This window comes from Gobius niger (assembly GCF_951799975.1).
Source record: "Gobius niger genome assembly, chromosome: 19".
NCBI classification, from domain to species: domain Eukaryota; kingdom Metazoa; phylum Chordata; class Actinopteri; order Gobiiformes; family Gobiidae; genus Gobius; species Gobius niger.
Genome location: NC_136870.1, coordinates 11,002,293 through 11,019,772, shown reverse-complemented (window position 1 = coordinate 11,019,772; position 17,480 = coordinate 11,002,293). Strand labels below are relative to the sequence as shown.

General features: G+C 42.4%; 3 protein-coding genes across 3 annotated transcripts; 1 reads left to right on the top strand and 2 right to left on the bottom strand.

Annotated features, from left to right (window-relative positions):
• Positions 1-261: 261 nt before the first annotated feature.
• znf646 (zinc finger protein 646) lies at positions 262-5,561 on the bottom strand. The gene is made up of 3 exons (XM_079577647.1): positions 3,269-5,561; positions 1,751-2,677; positions 262-1,210 (listed from the first exon to the last, which is right to left on the bottom strand). Exons 1-3 carry the CDS (start codon positions 5,488-5,490, stop codon positions 490-492), a joined length of 3,870 nt encoding a protein of 1,289 aa, XP_079433773.1. The 5' UTR covers positions 5,491-5,561; the 3' UTR covers positions 262-489.
• Positions 5,562-6,295: 734 nt separating this feature from the next.
• On the top strand, positions 6,296-9,155 carry znf668 (zinc finger protein 668). Its single transcript, XM_079577646.1, has 2 exons — positions 6,296-6,506; positions 6,969-9,155. The coding sequence occupies exons 1-2, from the start codon at positions 6,479-6,481 to the stop codon at positions 8,912-8,914; spliced, it is 1,974 nt and encodes a 657-aa protein (XP_079433772.1). The 5' UTR covers positions 6,296-6,478; the 3' UTR covers positions 8,915-9,155.
• A 1,744-nt stretch (positions 9,156-10,899) lies between these two features.
• On the bottom strand, positions 10,900-16,714 carry LOC306978311 (circularly permutated Ras protein 1; the record flags this gene model as incomplete). The annotated part of the gene is made up of 19 exons (XM_079576834.1): positions 10,900-11,151; positions 11,237-11,263; positions 11,351-11,444; positions 11,841-11,981; positions 12,573-12,687; positions 13,057-13,169; positions 13,243-13,349; positions 13,422-13,506; positions 13,571-13,701; positions 14,121-14,202; positions 14,262-14,413; positions 14,483-14,572; positions 14,661-14,702; positions 14,772-14,945; positions 15,307-15,380; positions 15,478-15,558; positions 15,821-16,018; positions 16,413-16,637; positions 16,702-16,714. The coding sequence occupies 19 exons, from the start codon at positions 16,712-16,714 to the stop codon at positions 11,077-11,079; spliced, it is 2,019 nt and encodes a 672-aa protein (XP_079432960.1). The 3' UTR covers positions 10,900-11,076.
• Between the last annotated feature and the right edge of the window lie 766 nt (positions 16,715-17,480).

The window sequence follows — 17,480 nt, the reverse complement described above, 5'->3', positions numbered from 1 at the left end:
ACAGACCTGCCCCATGTGAAGGCCCAGAGGAAGTAACCACTGATAACGGAGCTAACAAAAGGATTCAGAAATATAAATATCAGCAGCTGTGTGTGTTGGTCCTGAACACAGAGGCACTCAATTAACAAGTTATCAAAACATACAACATCAGAAATTCAGAACGTGGAACAAAATATGGATTCAAGAGCGATGTTTTCATTCTTATTACAAATTTTGCAATAAGTGAGTAAGTCAGTCAGTCTATGGTGTGGGATGGGCACTGGATTTCAGCCACTAACCAAAGGGCTCAAGCAATTAAAAAGTTCTTGACCATTTTTTGAGTTAAACAAATACAAATCTTTTCAATTATACAATATATTCATGACAAAGCATGAGGCTAAAATGTGTGATTCCTTATAATTCTAAGCAATAAATAGTAAAACAATTTCTATATTAAAATGCACAGGGTCTTTACAATTACTGATTCAGCCCACAACTCTGCCGTCTTACTCAAAGATACGCATCAATGTCCAAGTCCATGAAAGCCTCAGCGTCCATGCTTAAAGACTGTTGCTCCTGAGGGTCGTTGTGGTGCATCTTCTCGTGATGCCTTAGGTTCGATTTACCTGAAAAGCTCCTGTCACTGGCTGAAGGTCTCTCTCTGGTGTGGATCCGTCGGTGGCACACGAGCTGACTGGACAAACGAAAGGCTTTGCCGCACTCCAGGCACAGGTACCGCTTTGGCTCTGTGTGGATGCGGCGGTGGTTTTTGAGGGACATGAGGTTAGTAAACTCCTTTCGGCAAACCGAGCAGGAAAAGCGTCCCGTTTTGTGGCTGTTTTTATGGTTGAGGAGAGAGCCAGCATGGCGGTAAGTGCGGCCACAGTGTTCGCAAACATGGACTTTTCCGACCGAGTCCATTTTCGTAATGGATAATGGTGATGATTCTACTTTTGTAATGTTTTGCTTGGAATCCCAGGAAAGGCCGTTTTCCTCACCTGTTCGGTCTTTGTCATGCACTTCCTTGTGACTTTGAAGGTGGGACAGCAGGCAGAAGATCTTACCACACTCAGGACAACTGTGGCGCCTCATCTGGGAGTGGGCGTCCAGGGCGAGGGCGTTGGGAAAAGTCTGGAGACATAAGGTGCAGTGGTGGAGGCTCTCTGAGTGAGTTTTTTTGTGGTTGAGGAGGGAGCCGGCGTGGCGGTATGAGCGTCCACACAGGTCACATCTACAAAACACCACACAGGGCATCATCATGTGACATTCTGACACTAAAATCATATACAAAGGACACAAAAACGACAGATACAGACAGCTACATAGAGAGCATGACTTTTTCAGCATCCGATCTCAAGATAATATGAAAAAAAAAATGCCTGTATAGTAATAATGAATTTGTTTTTAATGATTCACCCTGTCTGGGCATAAGTTCACTATTGCAGTGGTGGTGGTACTACATCTTTGTGTCTTCCTAAGTGCACAAACTGTATTATCTGAGAACTTTCAGTAATACTTTTGTTACTTTCACTTCTAAAGAAAACTGTCCTAGTTCCTCATTTAGCTACACTTTTAGTCTTATCATGGTTTTCTGCTTGTGCTTTCAGGCAGCAACTGTTTCCCTTTGTTTTATTATCAGCAGCTGAATGTACCATACTGGGTTTTACTGAACCATATAAAAAGAAACACTTTGAAGTTACAGAGTTCAATGTAGCTTCTATGCTAAAAGTCATGTCAGTCCTTGTAATGCCAGGTTTAAAACATAACTCACTTGAAGCACTTGTCTCGTTCGCCTGAGTGCTGGTCTGCAGTGCCGCTCCTCTGACCTGTGGGACATTGGTGACTGTGGAGCCCGGACCGTCTCCTGAAGGTCATCCCACAGTCTGGACAGCAGAAGCGACCACCCCTGTGGACCTTCTGGTGGTTGTACAGGACACTGGCCACTCGAAAGGCCTTCCCACACGTCAGGCACACGTACTTCTTCTGAGTGTGGATGCGAGTGTGGTTGCGTAAAGCCATAGGGTTTGTGAAGTGCTTTGCGCATATTGTGCATTTATAATGTCCAGTCTTATGAGTGTTTTTGTGGTTGAGGAGACTGCTTGCGTGGCGATAGTTTCGATTACATATGTCACATTTAAAAGGGCGCTCCTCTTTATTTGAAGGATCACTGCTGGCTGACGCTCTGGTACATCTGTTTAATCTAAAACCTCTTTTTCTCTTTAAATTTGTGCAAACGTGGCCTGAAAGCTGCTTCCTTGACTTGAATTTTTTCCCACACTTTGGGCAAGAATGTCTTTTGAATGCAAAGTGGGTCCGCGAGTGGTTCTTCAAGGCCATCTGATTAGAATAAGCTTTGTTACAAATGGAGCAGAGGTATTCACCTGTTTTATGGGTGTTTTTGTGGTTGACCAGACTCCCTGCGTGCCGATAGGTGCGTCCACACTGGTCACATGCAAAAGGCCGCTCGTCACTGCTGTGCACAGAGTCGTTTGTAGCTTTAGATTCTTTCAGCACCTGTTGTGCGTTCTCTGAGTGAAAATCCTGACTGACACTGGTACTAAAGGACCGCATCCCCTCATCAGACCCGCTCTCATTTATCTGGACAAGGGTCTCAACTTCATCGTTTTTGTGTCCCTTGAGGTGATTCAGCAGCTGCTTCTGGGTCCTGTAGGCTTTCCCGCACTCTTGACATTGAAATCTGAAGAAGCAAGAAACACATGTGCAACATTACATGACATCATACATCTTCATCATGATAGAAAAAAAACATTCATCAAAATTATTTAAGAGTGCAACTATTGTGGATGTAAATAATTAAATAAGTCAATAATTTTAAGTCAATTTTAAGTTAAAGCAAAACAAGCTTTATATTAATAGTTGTACTTAATGCGGTGATTAAAACTTAAAGGTGCATTATGCAACTTTTTATGTGAAAGAAAAGTTAATATTTGTGCGTATTTGACCTTGTAGTGACACAACGGCTTTAGGAGTGGTCTGTATGGCGCCTTTACTTTCCATCACGCTGGTCTCTACAACACTCCAGGATCAACTGTCTTGAAGGTTTTCTGGTGAGAGGGTCCGTCAGCAGTGAAAACCTTCCAAACAAATGACCATGGAGCGTCCTAGAGACCACTGGGAAGGAAAGGAAAGGCCATTGTGTCACTACAGGGTCAAATACGCACAAATATCACCTTTTTTTCCCCCACATAAAAAGTTGCATAAGGCACCTTTAAGGCCCACTATATTCTGGTTTATTGACATCTCCTGTGAGTAACAATCTGGAGCTCACCTTTTAATATCAAAGTGGGACCTCTGGTGGTTTTTCAGAGCCAGCAGATTGTAGAAGCTCTTCTGGCACACATGACATGGGAACAGCCCTGTTTTGTGGGACTTCTTGTGGTTCAGCAGGGAGCCGGCGTGTCTGTACGAGCGGCCGCACTCTTCACACTTAAACTGCCGCTCCTCTTCCACTAGGCTTGTGCCTGCATAATTATTAAGCCCTTCTTTCGTTGTTCTTGACAGATTAGCTTGATCTGTACATTCGTGGTTTTCCAGATGACTGATGCTGGTACAGAAAATGCCGCAGCTGCCACAAATGAGATTATCATTCTTCTTCACTTCACACTCGTTATTATTGCAGTTTTGGGCATTGTCTGTGTGATCTTCACTGTGTTGTAGCTGATGGTTGACGAGGTCTTTGCTATTTGTAAAACTTACCCCACATAAACAACAGATGAGCATGCCCCCTAAATCATCATCATCTTCTTCTTCTTTGACGTGCTCTGATCTTGACATGGGAGATGGGATAGAGTTGGGCGGAGGGCTGTGCGACTGTGTGTGCCTTTCCATGTGAGTCATGAGGTCTCTTACGCTGCTGTACCTGCTTCCACAAAAAGAGCACTGGAAAAAGTCCTGGTCATCGTCCTCCTGCCCCTCAGCATCCGTATAGTTTAAGCCATCGTCACTCAAGCTTTGAAGAAATTCATCATTCTGTATGTGATTGCTATTAAGTCCATTGAAATCAAGATCACTGTCTGAATTTTCAGCACAGACTTTGAGGTGATCATTGCTCTCATTAAAATTATTGCCTGTAAAGTCTTGTTGTTGTTGGCAATTCTCCGATTTAATGTCAACTAGATCTCCAAACATGTGGCCAGAGTCTTGATGTGAGTGCCCATTCAACACATCTGCACTTTGATGCTCAGGACCAACAATACGTGATCTGTTGTGTTTGAAGGTTTGTTGTTGACCATCCATTGTTAGTACCTCAGATGAGAGCCAGTCCTGCCTCCTAAGACTCCGAGGTGTTTTATGTATACGAATGTGGTTTTTAAACGCCGCCAAATGGGGACAGCTCTTTCCACAGATAGAACATTGATAGTCCCCGACCTGGTGCGACCTTTTGTGGTTGACGAGGCTGCCATAGTGACGGTAGGTTTTGTCACAAATGTCACAACTATATGGTCGCTCCTCTACATCCTCTGCATCTACAGCTGAGGTGCCGTCAGTGTTGTTGGCGTTTTGCGCACTAAAGGTTGATAACCCCGTTTCTGCGCTATTCAAAGACGCCGGGTCTTGATTAGAGCAATCATAAAAGTGACCATTAGATGGAAGTTGCTCATCAGGCAGATCAAATGAGCCACTGTGAGCTATTGCACACGGAGAGGCGGGTTTTAAATGGGACTCGGAGGAAGCAGTACTGTTGTCATAAAGCGCGCCCTCATCTTGGTGTAATAAAGATGAATTATGGATTTGGACGTGATCCCGAAACTCCTCTTCACATGAAAATAACACCTGACAGAAGTGGCAAAAATGTACTGGTTCATCCTGACTCTGTGGGAAAAACAGATCTTGGGATGTTGCCGTGTGGGGGCCAACAACAGAATTCATTTGGCCTCTGGATTTATGATTTCTCTGATGGTTATGAAGCGCAGCCATGTTGTTGAACAGTTTGAAACACACTCCACATTCAAATGTTCCAGTCCGGTGCGTCTTTGCATGGTTGGACAGGCTTCCTTGGTGAATGTAAGATTTGTCGCAAAAATCACATTTAAACGGTCTGTCAGAGTCATTGCTCTCGGTTTGTGTGTTACTAGCTACAGCTGCTATGTCGTCACATGGGCCGATCCGAGCAGAAATTCCAGAAGATAGAAAACAATCTGTGTGTTCATTTTGATCTTCAAGTGTGACACAGTCCATATCTACTTCGCTGACAGAATGTGCCTTTGTTCGATTTGATACATGCACTCTTTCATGTATAATTAACTGTGATGGCCGATGAAAAGCTTTACCACATTCCGAACAAGGATACTTTTTCTGTGAAGTGTGGAGGCGAAGGTGATTCTTGAGTGCCAGGGGGTTAGAGTGTTCTTTTCCACATATGTTGCACTGAAAAACACCTACATCATGAGTCTTTTTGTGATTTGCAAGACTGCCAGCATGCCTGTAAGCACGTCCACATTCATCACATTTAAACCTGCGCTCATCTTCTGTTTGTAGATGCATATCCATATCCTTGAATAAAAAGATGGACTAAGAAGCACCATGCCACGGCAGTTTGAGGGGAAAAAAATCTTCTTTGGTTCTTGTTTTTGTTATTTAAATGTTTAATAGTCAGGGCAGATGGACAATTGAAGGAGAAAACGCTTTGTAAGGGTATCCATCCAGGAAACGTCCATGAGTTGTTGAATTGAAGTTGCAAGAAATAGGGAAGAACACATCAAATTCTGTAGGAAAAGAGATAAAACAGAGGCTGAAACCCAATAAGTAATCACTGAATATATATGCACAAATTCAATGCTGTGATATGTGGGGATCACACGCAAACAAAGACGAGCATCACTGCAGCTAGCTTAACTTACCCTGCATTGTAACTTGTCCCTTTATTGCGGAGAAAATCTACCGTAATATTATCAAAAGCACCTACTGAAACACCGGTATTATGTTTTGAGCTCTGGTAAACAAGCTCATTGACTTTTCTTTCACCGCACAAAATCCAAATAAACAGTTTTCCATCTGATATCGTCACCAACCTGGTTGCTGGGAAACAGGAAATGTGCACCAGCGAAATGCTTCCCTCCTGACACATCGCCAAACGGGATAAAACACTATTACAACTTAAGCTGTAAATTACTAAATATTGAATAAAAAATATAGGTGAGAGAATTACGTTGGCAGGTACTTTTTACTCAAGAGGAAAAGTGCCGACAACTGTTCAATGCAGTTCAAAAGTTCACGTGGAACCATATGAATTGTTTAGGCACCGTCGTGAAAGCCTCGCGTGCGTGTGTTATCAATGTAGGATATAACGTTAATCCAACTATTTGACACTAGTTTCCATTTCATAAACTGATATTCTTACTAACGTATAGCATCCAACAAACATTCAGGAGAGAAACTGTTTCGCGCATCTGTGTTGTCGAAAGCTTTCGTCATCATCATGGTCCTAGAGCCGTCCACTTCCTGCAGCCACTGCTCAACACGAACCACCTTCATCTAAATGCGACGCTCCAATGTCCTGATTTCAGGTGAGAAAGACATTTAAATCCACTATGTTTGAATAATCTATCTTCCCTTCTGACGCCACTGTCGATTATAATGCAGCCACACTGGTCCTAAAGCCAGCCATTTTGGGTGGGAATAAAAGCTAGCAAACTAGGTTTTATAACTAACGTTGTCTTATAACACAAAGGCGTAGCATCAAGCTGCTGATATTTCGCCTCTGTCACTTGTAATGTGCACTTGTTAGGGTGACACTCAGTGGTCTCTGTGCGGCAACAACTTCCCGTGGCTTTTAAGCGCCTAGCTTATTGTCCCTGAGGTCCTAATGCCAGCCATTTTGTCCCTTAACGCCTTATTTCTGCATTAACCTAGAGGAAGATTCTAGTTTGCTTGCTGCTTGCATATAATGAGATTAACTTGCAGTTGTAATAATATGTTGATTACTGTTTTACTAAGTATTATACGTTTTTATACTGTTTCCATTGTAGATGTGAATATGGATTCTCCACAGCCTGGCAGCCCACTTCCACCAGATCAAAAAAATCCTCCTGTTCAAGATGACATCAGACCACCAGAGAGGGCAGTAGTAAAAGATGTGCAAACTAAAAAGCGAGGCAGAGGTCGGTCTTCTAAGACCAAATCTTCCTTCAAATGCTCTTTATGTACGGAGGTCTTCACAAATGTCACTGCCCTATCAAGCCACAAATTATCTGCACACTCTAAAGTGCAGCAGCAGCAACACTCTTGTACTCAGTGTGATAAAACATTTTCCAGCAAGGCTCAGCTCTCCAAACATGAGCGCACCCACTCTGCTCAGAGGCCCTTTCAGTGTCCTGACTGTCACAAAGCCTACAAGACCCCCACTGAGCTCCGCAACCACAGTCGCTCCCACACAGGCGAAAAGCCCTTTGTCTGCACTGAATGTGGGAAGGCGTTTATGCAGGCTATATGTCTGAGGATCCATATGACACAGCACAACGGAGAGTGCCCATATTCATGTCGTCAGTGCTCCAAAAGCTACCCCACCTTATCCAAACTGAAGGTGCACATGCGCTCCCACACAGGAGAGAAGCCCTATTTTTGTGCAGAGTGTGGTAAGAGTTTTGCAGACCCGTCTGTTTTCAGAAAGCACCGGAGGAACCATCAAGGCCACCGTCCTTATGCCTGTGAGGAGTGTGGTAAAACATACACAGAACTGAAAGATCTGAAGAACCACGAGCGCTCTCACACTGGTGAAAAGCCCTATCTGTGCTCAGACTGTGGAAAAGCCTTCTCTCGCTCCTCATCGTTGGCATGTCACCAGCGCATTCACTCCCAGAACAAACCCTATCAGTGTGAGCAGTGTGGCAAAGGGTTCACCCAGCTGTCATCCTACCAGTCGCACCTCCGCACGCACTCTGGAGAGAAGCCTTTCCTCTGTCCACAGTGTGGCAAGATGTTCTCAGACCCTTCCAGTTTCCGACGACACCAGCGCGCACACCAGGGTTTTAAACCTTATCCTTGTGACAAATGCTCCAAGAGGTTTAGACAACCAGCTGATTTAGCTGTACATGAGCGTGTGCACTCTGGAGAGCGTCCTTACAAATGTTTGAGCTGTGATAAAGCCTTTGTAGCATCATGGGATTTGAGGCGCCACATGCTTGTTCACACAGGGCTCAGACCTTTCTCCTGCACTGAGTGTGATAAGTCATTTGCTGAGCGCTCCAGCCTCAACAAGCACCGCCGCGTGCATTCTGGAGAGCGGCCTTTCAAATGTGGAGAGTGCCTCAAGTCTTTTGTGGTGTCATCAAGTCTCCGCAAACATGAGAGAACGCACCTGGCTGAGCAGACAGACCAGCAACAACAAGAACATGAGCCTGACACTGGATCCACATCAGGGTTTCATGCCAACACAAGCCTCCCTCAGCTCTCCTCTCCCCACTGTGATGCCCCTTTTGGTTCATGGGATGAGGTACAACAGGATACAGGGGCCCTTCAAACTGTGGAATCAGTCACTCCATCTGTCACCAAAGAGAACATGCACATTTGTGAGACCTGTCAGGCAGAATTCACTGAGCTGGCTGAGCTTCAGAAGCATGAGAAGCAGCACCCCAAACCCAGACCCCACGTGTGTGACAGCTGCGGTAAAGCATTTCACAACAAATCAGGTCTGCGCAAACACCAAAAGATTCACTCCAACAGCAAGCCCCATAGCTGTTCCCACTGTGGCAAAACCTTTCTATTCGCCGCGTACCTTCGCAAGCATTTACGGACTCACCCAGTTGCAAACACAACCACCGACTTGAAAGTTGTCACCTTCTCCTCTGCTCCCACCTCCAGAGAGGCTCCGCCCAGCACCCTGGAGACCAGTGCCATCTCCCTGACTGTCCCAGTCACAGCGCTTCAGACTCTCCCCGAGTACCTGGTCAAGCAAGAAGGGCTTTCCACAGTTTAGTATTTTACCTATGGACTTAATTTTCTGATGATGATAATGAGAAAGACTTTCCTTTATGTACCATTTTTATCTGTTCATCAGCAAAACATTATAATGAACTCTATAAATCTATTGTAAAAGTTGTACTTACCACATGTCTTCCTTTACATCCAGTAACTGTCTTATTGCAGCACCACTACTCCTTTTCTACGGTTTTATTTTACCCTTATATAATTGTTAAAATGTAACGAATGAGACGTGATGAAACTTATGTACTGTGCTGTGGCAGTGAATTATTATTAAATGATGTGTCCTCACTTGTGTTTGTCAAGTATTTTGGAAGCATTTTGAGAAATGGGGGAAAAAAATTAACTGATGACTACAATATGTATTATAATCGAATAAATACTCAATGTCAGTGCCATAACAGAGCAGATAAAGCGTTTGACAAGTTAACTAATGCTAATATAATTAGTACCAGTATCCTTTTATCTCTGCATCACATTTGAAAGTTATGAGATGAGACATGAGAATCATATGTTTACATACACTTCATAAAAAGACATATTTCCTTTTTTTTCTCACTGTCTGACATGAAACCATAATTAACTTATTTTTCTCAGGTCAATTAGAACTTTGTATTATTTTCTACAAAGTCAGAAGTTTCCATACACTAAAATGACTATACTTTTAAAAAATTTGGGGAATCCCAGATGATTATGGAATGACCTTGGTCTGGTTCATCCTTGGGTGCAATTTCAAGACACTTGAAGGTTCAATGGTTAAAACAATGATGGACATGACCAGTCATCATACAGATCAGAAAGAAGGCGGGTTCTGTGTCCCAGAGATGAACATGCTGTGTCTGAAATGTGAATATCAACCCAAGAACAAATGCAAAAGACCTGGTGAAGATGCTGAAGCTGGTCAGGGTTTGTCATTATCGACAGTGAAACAAGTCCTGTACTGACAGGAGCGAGAGAGGGAACTCTGCCAGGAAGAAGCCCTTACTAAAAAACTAAACATATAAATAAACAAAGCTTGGGCACAGATGGGTTTTCCAAATGGACAATTCTCGAAGCAAACTACCAAACTGGTTACAAAATGGCTTGAGGATAACAAAGTCAATGTTTTTAAGTGGTCATCACAAAGTCCTGATCTCAGTCCAGTTGAAAAGACGCGTGCGCGCAAGGTGGCTCAGTTACACCAGTTCTGTTGGAGGAACGGACCAAAACTCCTGCCAGTTATTGTGAGAAGCTTGTGAAAGGAAATCCAAAACATTTGACCCAAAATATACAGTTAGAAGGCAATTCTACCAAACATGAATGAAATGTATGTAAACTTTTGTTTTTGTAAAAAGTAATAAAAAATCTCTCTTCTGGCATTTGGCAAATAGAAATAATAAGAAAAATTCTAATTGACCCATAAAAAAATTTGATGTCTGATATTGAGAAAAAAAATGCAAATGTGTATGTAAACATCTGGTTCTCACTGTATATTAAATATATATTGCAATTTGGTAAATGTTTCACCAATTTTACTACAAGGGCCAATAAGCCACTCTACAGTCAGACATGACAGGATGAGTAAAGGAGGTAATGATGTTCAGAAAACCTTCCATAAAACAATTTGCACAAGAGAAGAATATCAAACCTCTTGACCACCACAAGGAAATCCTACAGTTTATTATGCATTTTATGAAAAAAAATAAAAGTTGTGTCACTTCTTGAAATGGTTGACAATGTTAACAGAAAAAAGTGACAAAAGGTCAGAGGCGAGTAGTACTCAGCTACGTTTACTCAAGTACACATACTTAAGTAACTTTTTAAGTAACTGTACTTTTGCAAATCATTTTTTCATACAGTACTTTATATTTCTACTTGAAAAATGAAGTATCTGTACTGTTGAGTTACTTTTCTTGTAATGTAACGTTACTCTTACTTGAGTAAATATTTCGGCCTCTGTTAAAAGTGGACACACATATATACCTCATTTGTTTTACCAGCTGTGTGTCATGAAAATAAATACTTGGCAATATTCTCAACACAGTTATCTATCATACTGTCTTATGTTTCCATATCTCTGCCACTCTTCTGCAGTCCAGCAGCAGGGAAAAGGTATGATGTAATGCTTGTCCTACGGGCTCGAGCGCGGTCCAAGGAGGTGAAAGGCAAGAAAGTTCCTCAGTGAATATGGATGGACTTCCTGTTGCTGTGCTTCATAGTGTAGAGCAGCGCGGCGCCGGCGTCAGTCAGAGACTACACACAGAAAAGGGCACGTTTTCATGCAATTCATGACATATAAAGTGTTATTGGTAAAGATGCTTTTTTTTTTTTTTTTTACCTGTGAATCTGAAGTGACAGACTTCTTCTGCAAAACAAAGCACATGTACAAGATGTCTTTTATTCAGTAAGAAGAAAAGTCAGCTCTTGTAAGTACAACACAGGGAGCACTTACCCTTGTGAAGTTGTGAAAGCTGTTGTTGATCGACTCCATGGTTTTAACCCATTCCTGATACATATTATGGTCTTCTATGCTGCCACTATGAGCTCTAGAAAGGAGGAAATCATGAGTTCACAAGGCAGTGAGCCAATATCATTTATAAAGCACTGTATGATTTAAATTTAGGATAATACACAATGTCCTTTCCTTGGTTTTCAGTACTTCAGACTATCCCAGTGACCTATATATTTTACATGTATGCAGGCCTAAGTATAATAAATGTTGCTATACCCTATGAACTAAATTGATAAATAATTGTGTCAGTCCAGTTGATTTGTTTTTTCTTCCTATACATACTGTAAACACTGCAAAAGGCAATCCTGTTGAGCAGTGAGACACCACATCTGTATGCACTCAAGTCAAGGCTTTGGCCGTCCAGTTTGTTGGCCAGTAGTTAACCCTTTGCATGGCATAGGCATTATCTTTTTTTAAAAGATCCACATACATTGCTCTCTCCATGAGTCTCCTCTGTTGCTCTCCCTCCTTCATGGCGTCCACGAAGCGTCCTCGCACGGCCAGAGCAGCAGTGGCTTGAGACGAGTTGAGCTGAATAATGGCCAAAGACAGAGAGGACAGCACTGACTGGCTGTGAACCAGTCACACTTTATTAGCATTTTTATATCAGTAACATTTCCACAGCTATGTATTGTGTGACCTTCACTAAGAGAAGTGCACAGGCAGAGTACTTAGTTTTGCCTGAATAAATGTCAGATTAATCAAAGAATTACAGTGCACCAGTTATGCACAGACACTATTTCTGATGCAGAAGCTACGGAACATGGATGCCACTATTAGGATGTTACAAAATGTATCATACATATAAATGCAGGCCGCTTATGCTTGAATGAATCTCTGAAGAAGAAAAAAACTACACTGTTTAAACAAGTAAGAAAGAAAAGATTTTCATGTAGTCATCCGTACTGGATTGTTTTTGAATTGAGGTCGCTTTGCCTCTTATTCAAGAAGCTTCCTCAGCTCAAGTGTGCTTCTGGTTGCAAACTGGGTCTTTATAGCCCCCCAGTAGTGAGGAGTTTGACTTGCTGTTGGCTCCACATTGGTTAAACATGGTGAACTATTTCAAAAATACAACCCAGGGACAGATGACTACCTAAAAACCATATGACGGCAAGCTCCTTATAGCGATAATGGTAATAAAATGTTGTGAGTATAGCATTACCTGTCGCTAGTGACATCTTTAGCTGCAGTTATCACTCGGAGCATCTTCTGACCGTTCCTTTGTGTGTATCTGATTTGAAGCTGTAAAAAGACAGTCCTGCCAGAAGCCAGTGGTGCTGAAAGAACAGAGGGAAATATCAATATCTATTCTTTACTCCATGTACAAGAGACATTCACAGAAACGCACAGGCATGAACCGACTGCTGGTTGCAATTGGCAGAAAACAGCGAGGAAAAACACAGTAGTCATAGGATTGAGTGGTTTTGTAGAGAGACATGTTTGGATTCGTCCAGAGGATTAATGTTCTAACTTTGCTTTCTATTTGCACTTTATGGCAACAATGTTTCTGTTTTCCTTGCTTTTCCGTTATCACTTTTTAATGGCAGCTCCGCAACAATCAAATCAACAACAAGACCAGCCAACGCACAAATGAAAAGTGTGTTTTTGTTCCCCCAGCAAACATTTGATTAAGTCATTATCTTTACCGTCTGCTTGATGATCACTGGCTCCGAACTGGAAGGTGATCTCTTTTTCTGGGTCAACGTTCCCCACCTCTCTGGTTCCTTTGTGATTTGCTTGTTTTTCTCCTTTCACACGTCTAGAAAGAATATGTTGATTAAAAATATGGGCACCTCAAAGAACAGTAAATAATTAGTCTGAGGGGATCTTACAAAGCTTTTGGAAGCAGAAAGGAGACTGTGCAATGTGTGGATATTGTCCTATTCTCAATGATCTCTTCAAACTCTTCATGCAACCTGTCGGGGCTTGCTATGACCACCTAAAGCAAAAGCATGTAAATGTCAAAAGAGTGAAATTAGCAAATTTGGGAGTAACATTTGAGGAGGCTTACTTTGCCTCCTGTTCGATCTGCAAGACTGCCCAGTTCATCCAGCCTGCAGTCTGTTCCCTCAATAGACAACACTGACACAGTCACACTAAGGGGGAGGCATACAGTTAAAGCTGCAATAACTAAAGTTCATCTGTTTAGTCTGCACTAACCCCTGACTGACTGCATAGTCCCCCAGCTCCTGGTAGAAGATGGTGGAGGAGAGAAGTGTGCGGGCATCAATGTCTTCCTCCTCTAGATTTCCCAGTTCAGTGTTGGCCTTTCCATCTGTGCAAATGATTACCTTTGAGAAAGAGTGTGAGACATGATTTTTAAAAGACATTTGAAACGTAACCTTGCTTTGTTACTAAGGCTATGATCGATTCAACCCTGAATGAGATGGCTCCTATTTTTCAGCATCGGCCAACTGACCCAACTCTAATGAGTAAGAATAAAGATGTGGTTAAATCTGTAACTGCATAAGGACTTGTACCCTCGAGAATTTCAAAGGATACATTTATACTTAAATTTGTCATTACAAAAATTGAATTGTGAAATAAAATATGAAACCGTTTGTCCATAATTTATCCAGGAAGCGGCACTAAATGGAGTAATGCCCAACAGCGCCTCAGGCAAGCAATCATTGGGGATTACCATTATTAGCTATATAAAACCAACAACATTTAATCTTGACAAGTAAGCTATGTGTGTCCTCCAGCCTACCTTAGACGCTGGGTGCCTGGATGCCATTTCAATGGTGACTAGAGCAGCTGGACCCAAAGCTGTGGTTCCACTTTCCTTTAACCTGAAATTAAAAGCAAATGTAACTTCGGTAACAGGTAACAGTCTTACCCGTGGTCTTACCCCATGACTTGTCTCTGTAGATAGTCCTTGTTCTTGGAGATTGGTGGTGGACTGAGGAAAGAGGCAGCTGCATGTTTCAGATGATCTGTGTCAATCAGCTCGTCACTGCTGAGGTACCGTGTCTGGTAATGCTCAAATCCGTGCAGTGTGACCTGGTGACACAAACCAACGTTACTTAGTTACAATTATGGGCTGATCAATAGAGGGCTCTGATAACTTACTTTGTAATTAAAGGTGATCAGTCCCACTCTTGCATTTGGTTGTTGTTCACTCAGCCTTTGCACACAGTGTAACACAGCGTTTTGGACAAACTGGTAAAAATCATTTGAAAACATTAATTAAAGAAACTACAATAACAGTGGATGAACAACTGATTATTTAAAAGATTTTGCATTTAACCTCAAGTCGAGATCTGTGGACAATTTTTCCTCCCTCTGTGACCTAAAACAATAGAAACATTAACCGCTGTAGAGATTCACGTGCAGTAGACTGGTGGTTACACGCTCTTACCTGTGAGGTGATGCTCATGGAGCCTGAGGTGTCGATGCAGAAGAGGAGCAGAGGTTCACAGGGCCGCGGGGGGTCAGGGTTAGGGCTGAGTGAAAACAGGACGTCCTCAGCTTTCTCCGGGGTACTGATAGGGACTGTGCTCTGCTTGTCCTTACAAAAGTAACACACCTCCACCTATGACAACAGTATGATTAAGGGATGTGCATGAAGGATAATGACAGTTACAATACATCAAATTGGGATAATTGTTTCATTCTGTTCAGTTTTCTGTGAAGAGGATGCAAAGTCTTAATTCTCTTTGCCCAAAAGCCTAAAAATGACATGGGCAAGTTTGCTTTGAGTCACGTTATAAAAATAAAAAACAATGTTGTGAAACTGGTTTACTCTATTTTTAAGTCAGTATGTTCTCTGAATCACGGTAGTATCAGTTAAAGCACACAGTGTAACTTCATAACACATATAATTTATAAACAGTTTAATTTCAAATGTTTATTATTCATTATCTCCATAGAAGCCAGGAGAATAGGGCATTTACCACATTGGCGTAAATGGATTCCAGCACAGAGCCGCACTTGGAGCAAGAAACAGGCTCTCCCTGTATGAGCTGCACTGAAACACACATTAATGATTAACTCTGGTATTCAACCGTGGGATTTCTCTGATGAAATTGTATTATGACATATAATCACGGACAAATGTAACTAACCTCTGTCTTCAGAGAGCAGCTTTCCCAAACTGACAAGGACCACATTGGGGTTTCCTTGAAGAGGCCCGGTGTCCACAAAACCTGCCGAAATAACAGTTTGTCAGACACATAGGCTGTATGGCATTGCATTGAAGATAAACATACTTTTTGTAGTATTTAGAAGACGCTGCTGGGTGGGTTTTGTTGCAGTCGGGGGCTGTGAAGGAAGCACCATCACATAGACAGGCATTAGCTGTATGTTGTCCGGTCGTGGGGGGAGTGCTGGAGCTATGGTAAAAACAACGATATGATATTTAGATGAGAAAAAGGTGCTTTGCTCAATATGGGGGAGATAAACGCCTACTCGATGGCTCTGGTTGAGTATTCATTCTGCCGGGGGGTTTTGTCTCATACAACCCTCTGCTGTCAGAGCTCTCGGGGGTGTCATAGGAGTACTTGGGGTCCCAGGGCTGACCGGTTAAATCAGGCTCACTTTGGGGCACGTCATACGGGGTGTTGGGGGTCCAGGGTTCAGAGTATGAAGCTGAGCGAAGCTTCGCAGCTGGAGGAGAGAGGCGCGTGCACGGGGGCAAAAGAGCTGTTCAAGAAGAAGAAGAAGAAGAAGAAGAAGATCTTTATTTATATAGCGCCTTTCACAGACATGGTCACAAAGCGCTTTACTTGAGACAATTGTACATTCACTCCATAATTCAAGAGACATGAGACACCAATTCTGTAATTAGAACAACTTTGCTTTTTGAAAGAAATATGTCAGATTTGTTGTGTCTATTTACTGTTTTCACTATATTTAGGGTCAACTCATTAAAACTTTATGACTACAGGACTCATATAACATATCTATTCTTTATGTCATGATGGTGCAACAACTATTTAGGGCGAGGGTCAAGAGAATTTCTCCACTGTGTGAGATTAATAAAGTCTTATCTTATCTTTACCTGTCTTCTTAGCTGAGGTCGGCTGAGAGGGTGCACTGCCAGAAAAAGCTCTGTTGCGCACAGAGGGGTTTTCATACAGAGCTGTGGTCTTTGTCACCTTTTTGTCTTCATTCGGTTTAAGCTGCTCAATGACCCTGAGGGCAGGGGTCACCTGCCGGGCGGCGGTGGGTGGAGGTGGAGGAGGGGTGCTCGGACGAACATATTTATGTGGAGGAGGGAGCAGAGCTGGACACAAACAGATGAATGACAGCACTGTCCGCAGGTAGAGTGTTCATGTAAATATAGTTACATGAGTAATCCATCAATACACAGACGTTTACAGAGACATCTGCTAACACATAAATACACAATGGGCCATTCTTTTCAGTTTTCAGACCTGGGACCGGGTTGTTGTTTAAAGTGACAAATGTTTAGCTTTTACACTGATTTGATTTGGCATGAATGTAATGGGATGCAGTGGAATAGTGGAAATTCAATTTTTACATGTTAATGAGTACCATACTATGTCCTTTAGCAAAACCTGCTTTTATTAGGACAAAGAAGAGAGGTGCGGTGATGTACTGAATAACCTTAGGAGTTGTGGTCTTTCGACATACATGTTTTAATGCTTTGCTCTTGAGTCCTGAGTACATAGCAATACACTGTATGTGAAAGTCTGGTCACAGTTTCACAAGCTGTTGCTATGGCCACAAGGTAAACCATTTGCCAAATCGAGATACAAGCTCTGAATCAAAGCTACACCAACATATGTAACTCTCCATTACCATTTTGAATAATTATAATGTATCTTACCTGATCTTTTAGAGGTATTTGGTGTCGGTGGCACATAAACAAATCCACAGGCAAATTCCATTGATGGTTCTTCTTGCCACGTAATGAACGTACACACAGTCAGTCCATTGTATTACTGTAATCAACATAATTACCACTACGAGAGCAATCACATCTGCCTTTGGGAAAGCAGCAGCAATCAGTGCAGCCAATATCCCACTACTTACATAAAACATTCACAAATATAAGTCGTACTTACATGAAGAGTAGTCACTGTAGATACTGTAGAGTCAAAGC

Coding starts and splice junctions, on each gene's coding strand:
- znf668 (XM_079577646.1), top strand. CDS start 6,479: ATGCGACGCTCCAATGTCCTGATTTCAG. Junction 6,507..6,968: donor CTCCAATGTCCTGATTTCAG/GTGAGAAAGACA, acceptor TTTCCATTGTAG/ATGTGAATATGGATTCTCCA.
- znf646 (XM_079577647.1), bottom strand. CDS start 5,490: ATGGATATGCATCTACAAACAGAAGATGAGCGCAGGTTTAAATGTGAT. Junction 2,678..3,268: donor TCCCACTTTGATATTAAAAG/GTGAGCTCCAGA, acceptor TTGCTTCTTCAG/ATTTCAATGTCAAGAGTGCG. Junction 1,211..1,750: donor GAACGAGACAAGTGCTTCAA/GTGAGTTATGTT, acceptor GGTGTTTTGTAG/ATGTGACCTGTGTGGACGCT.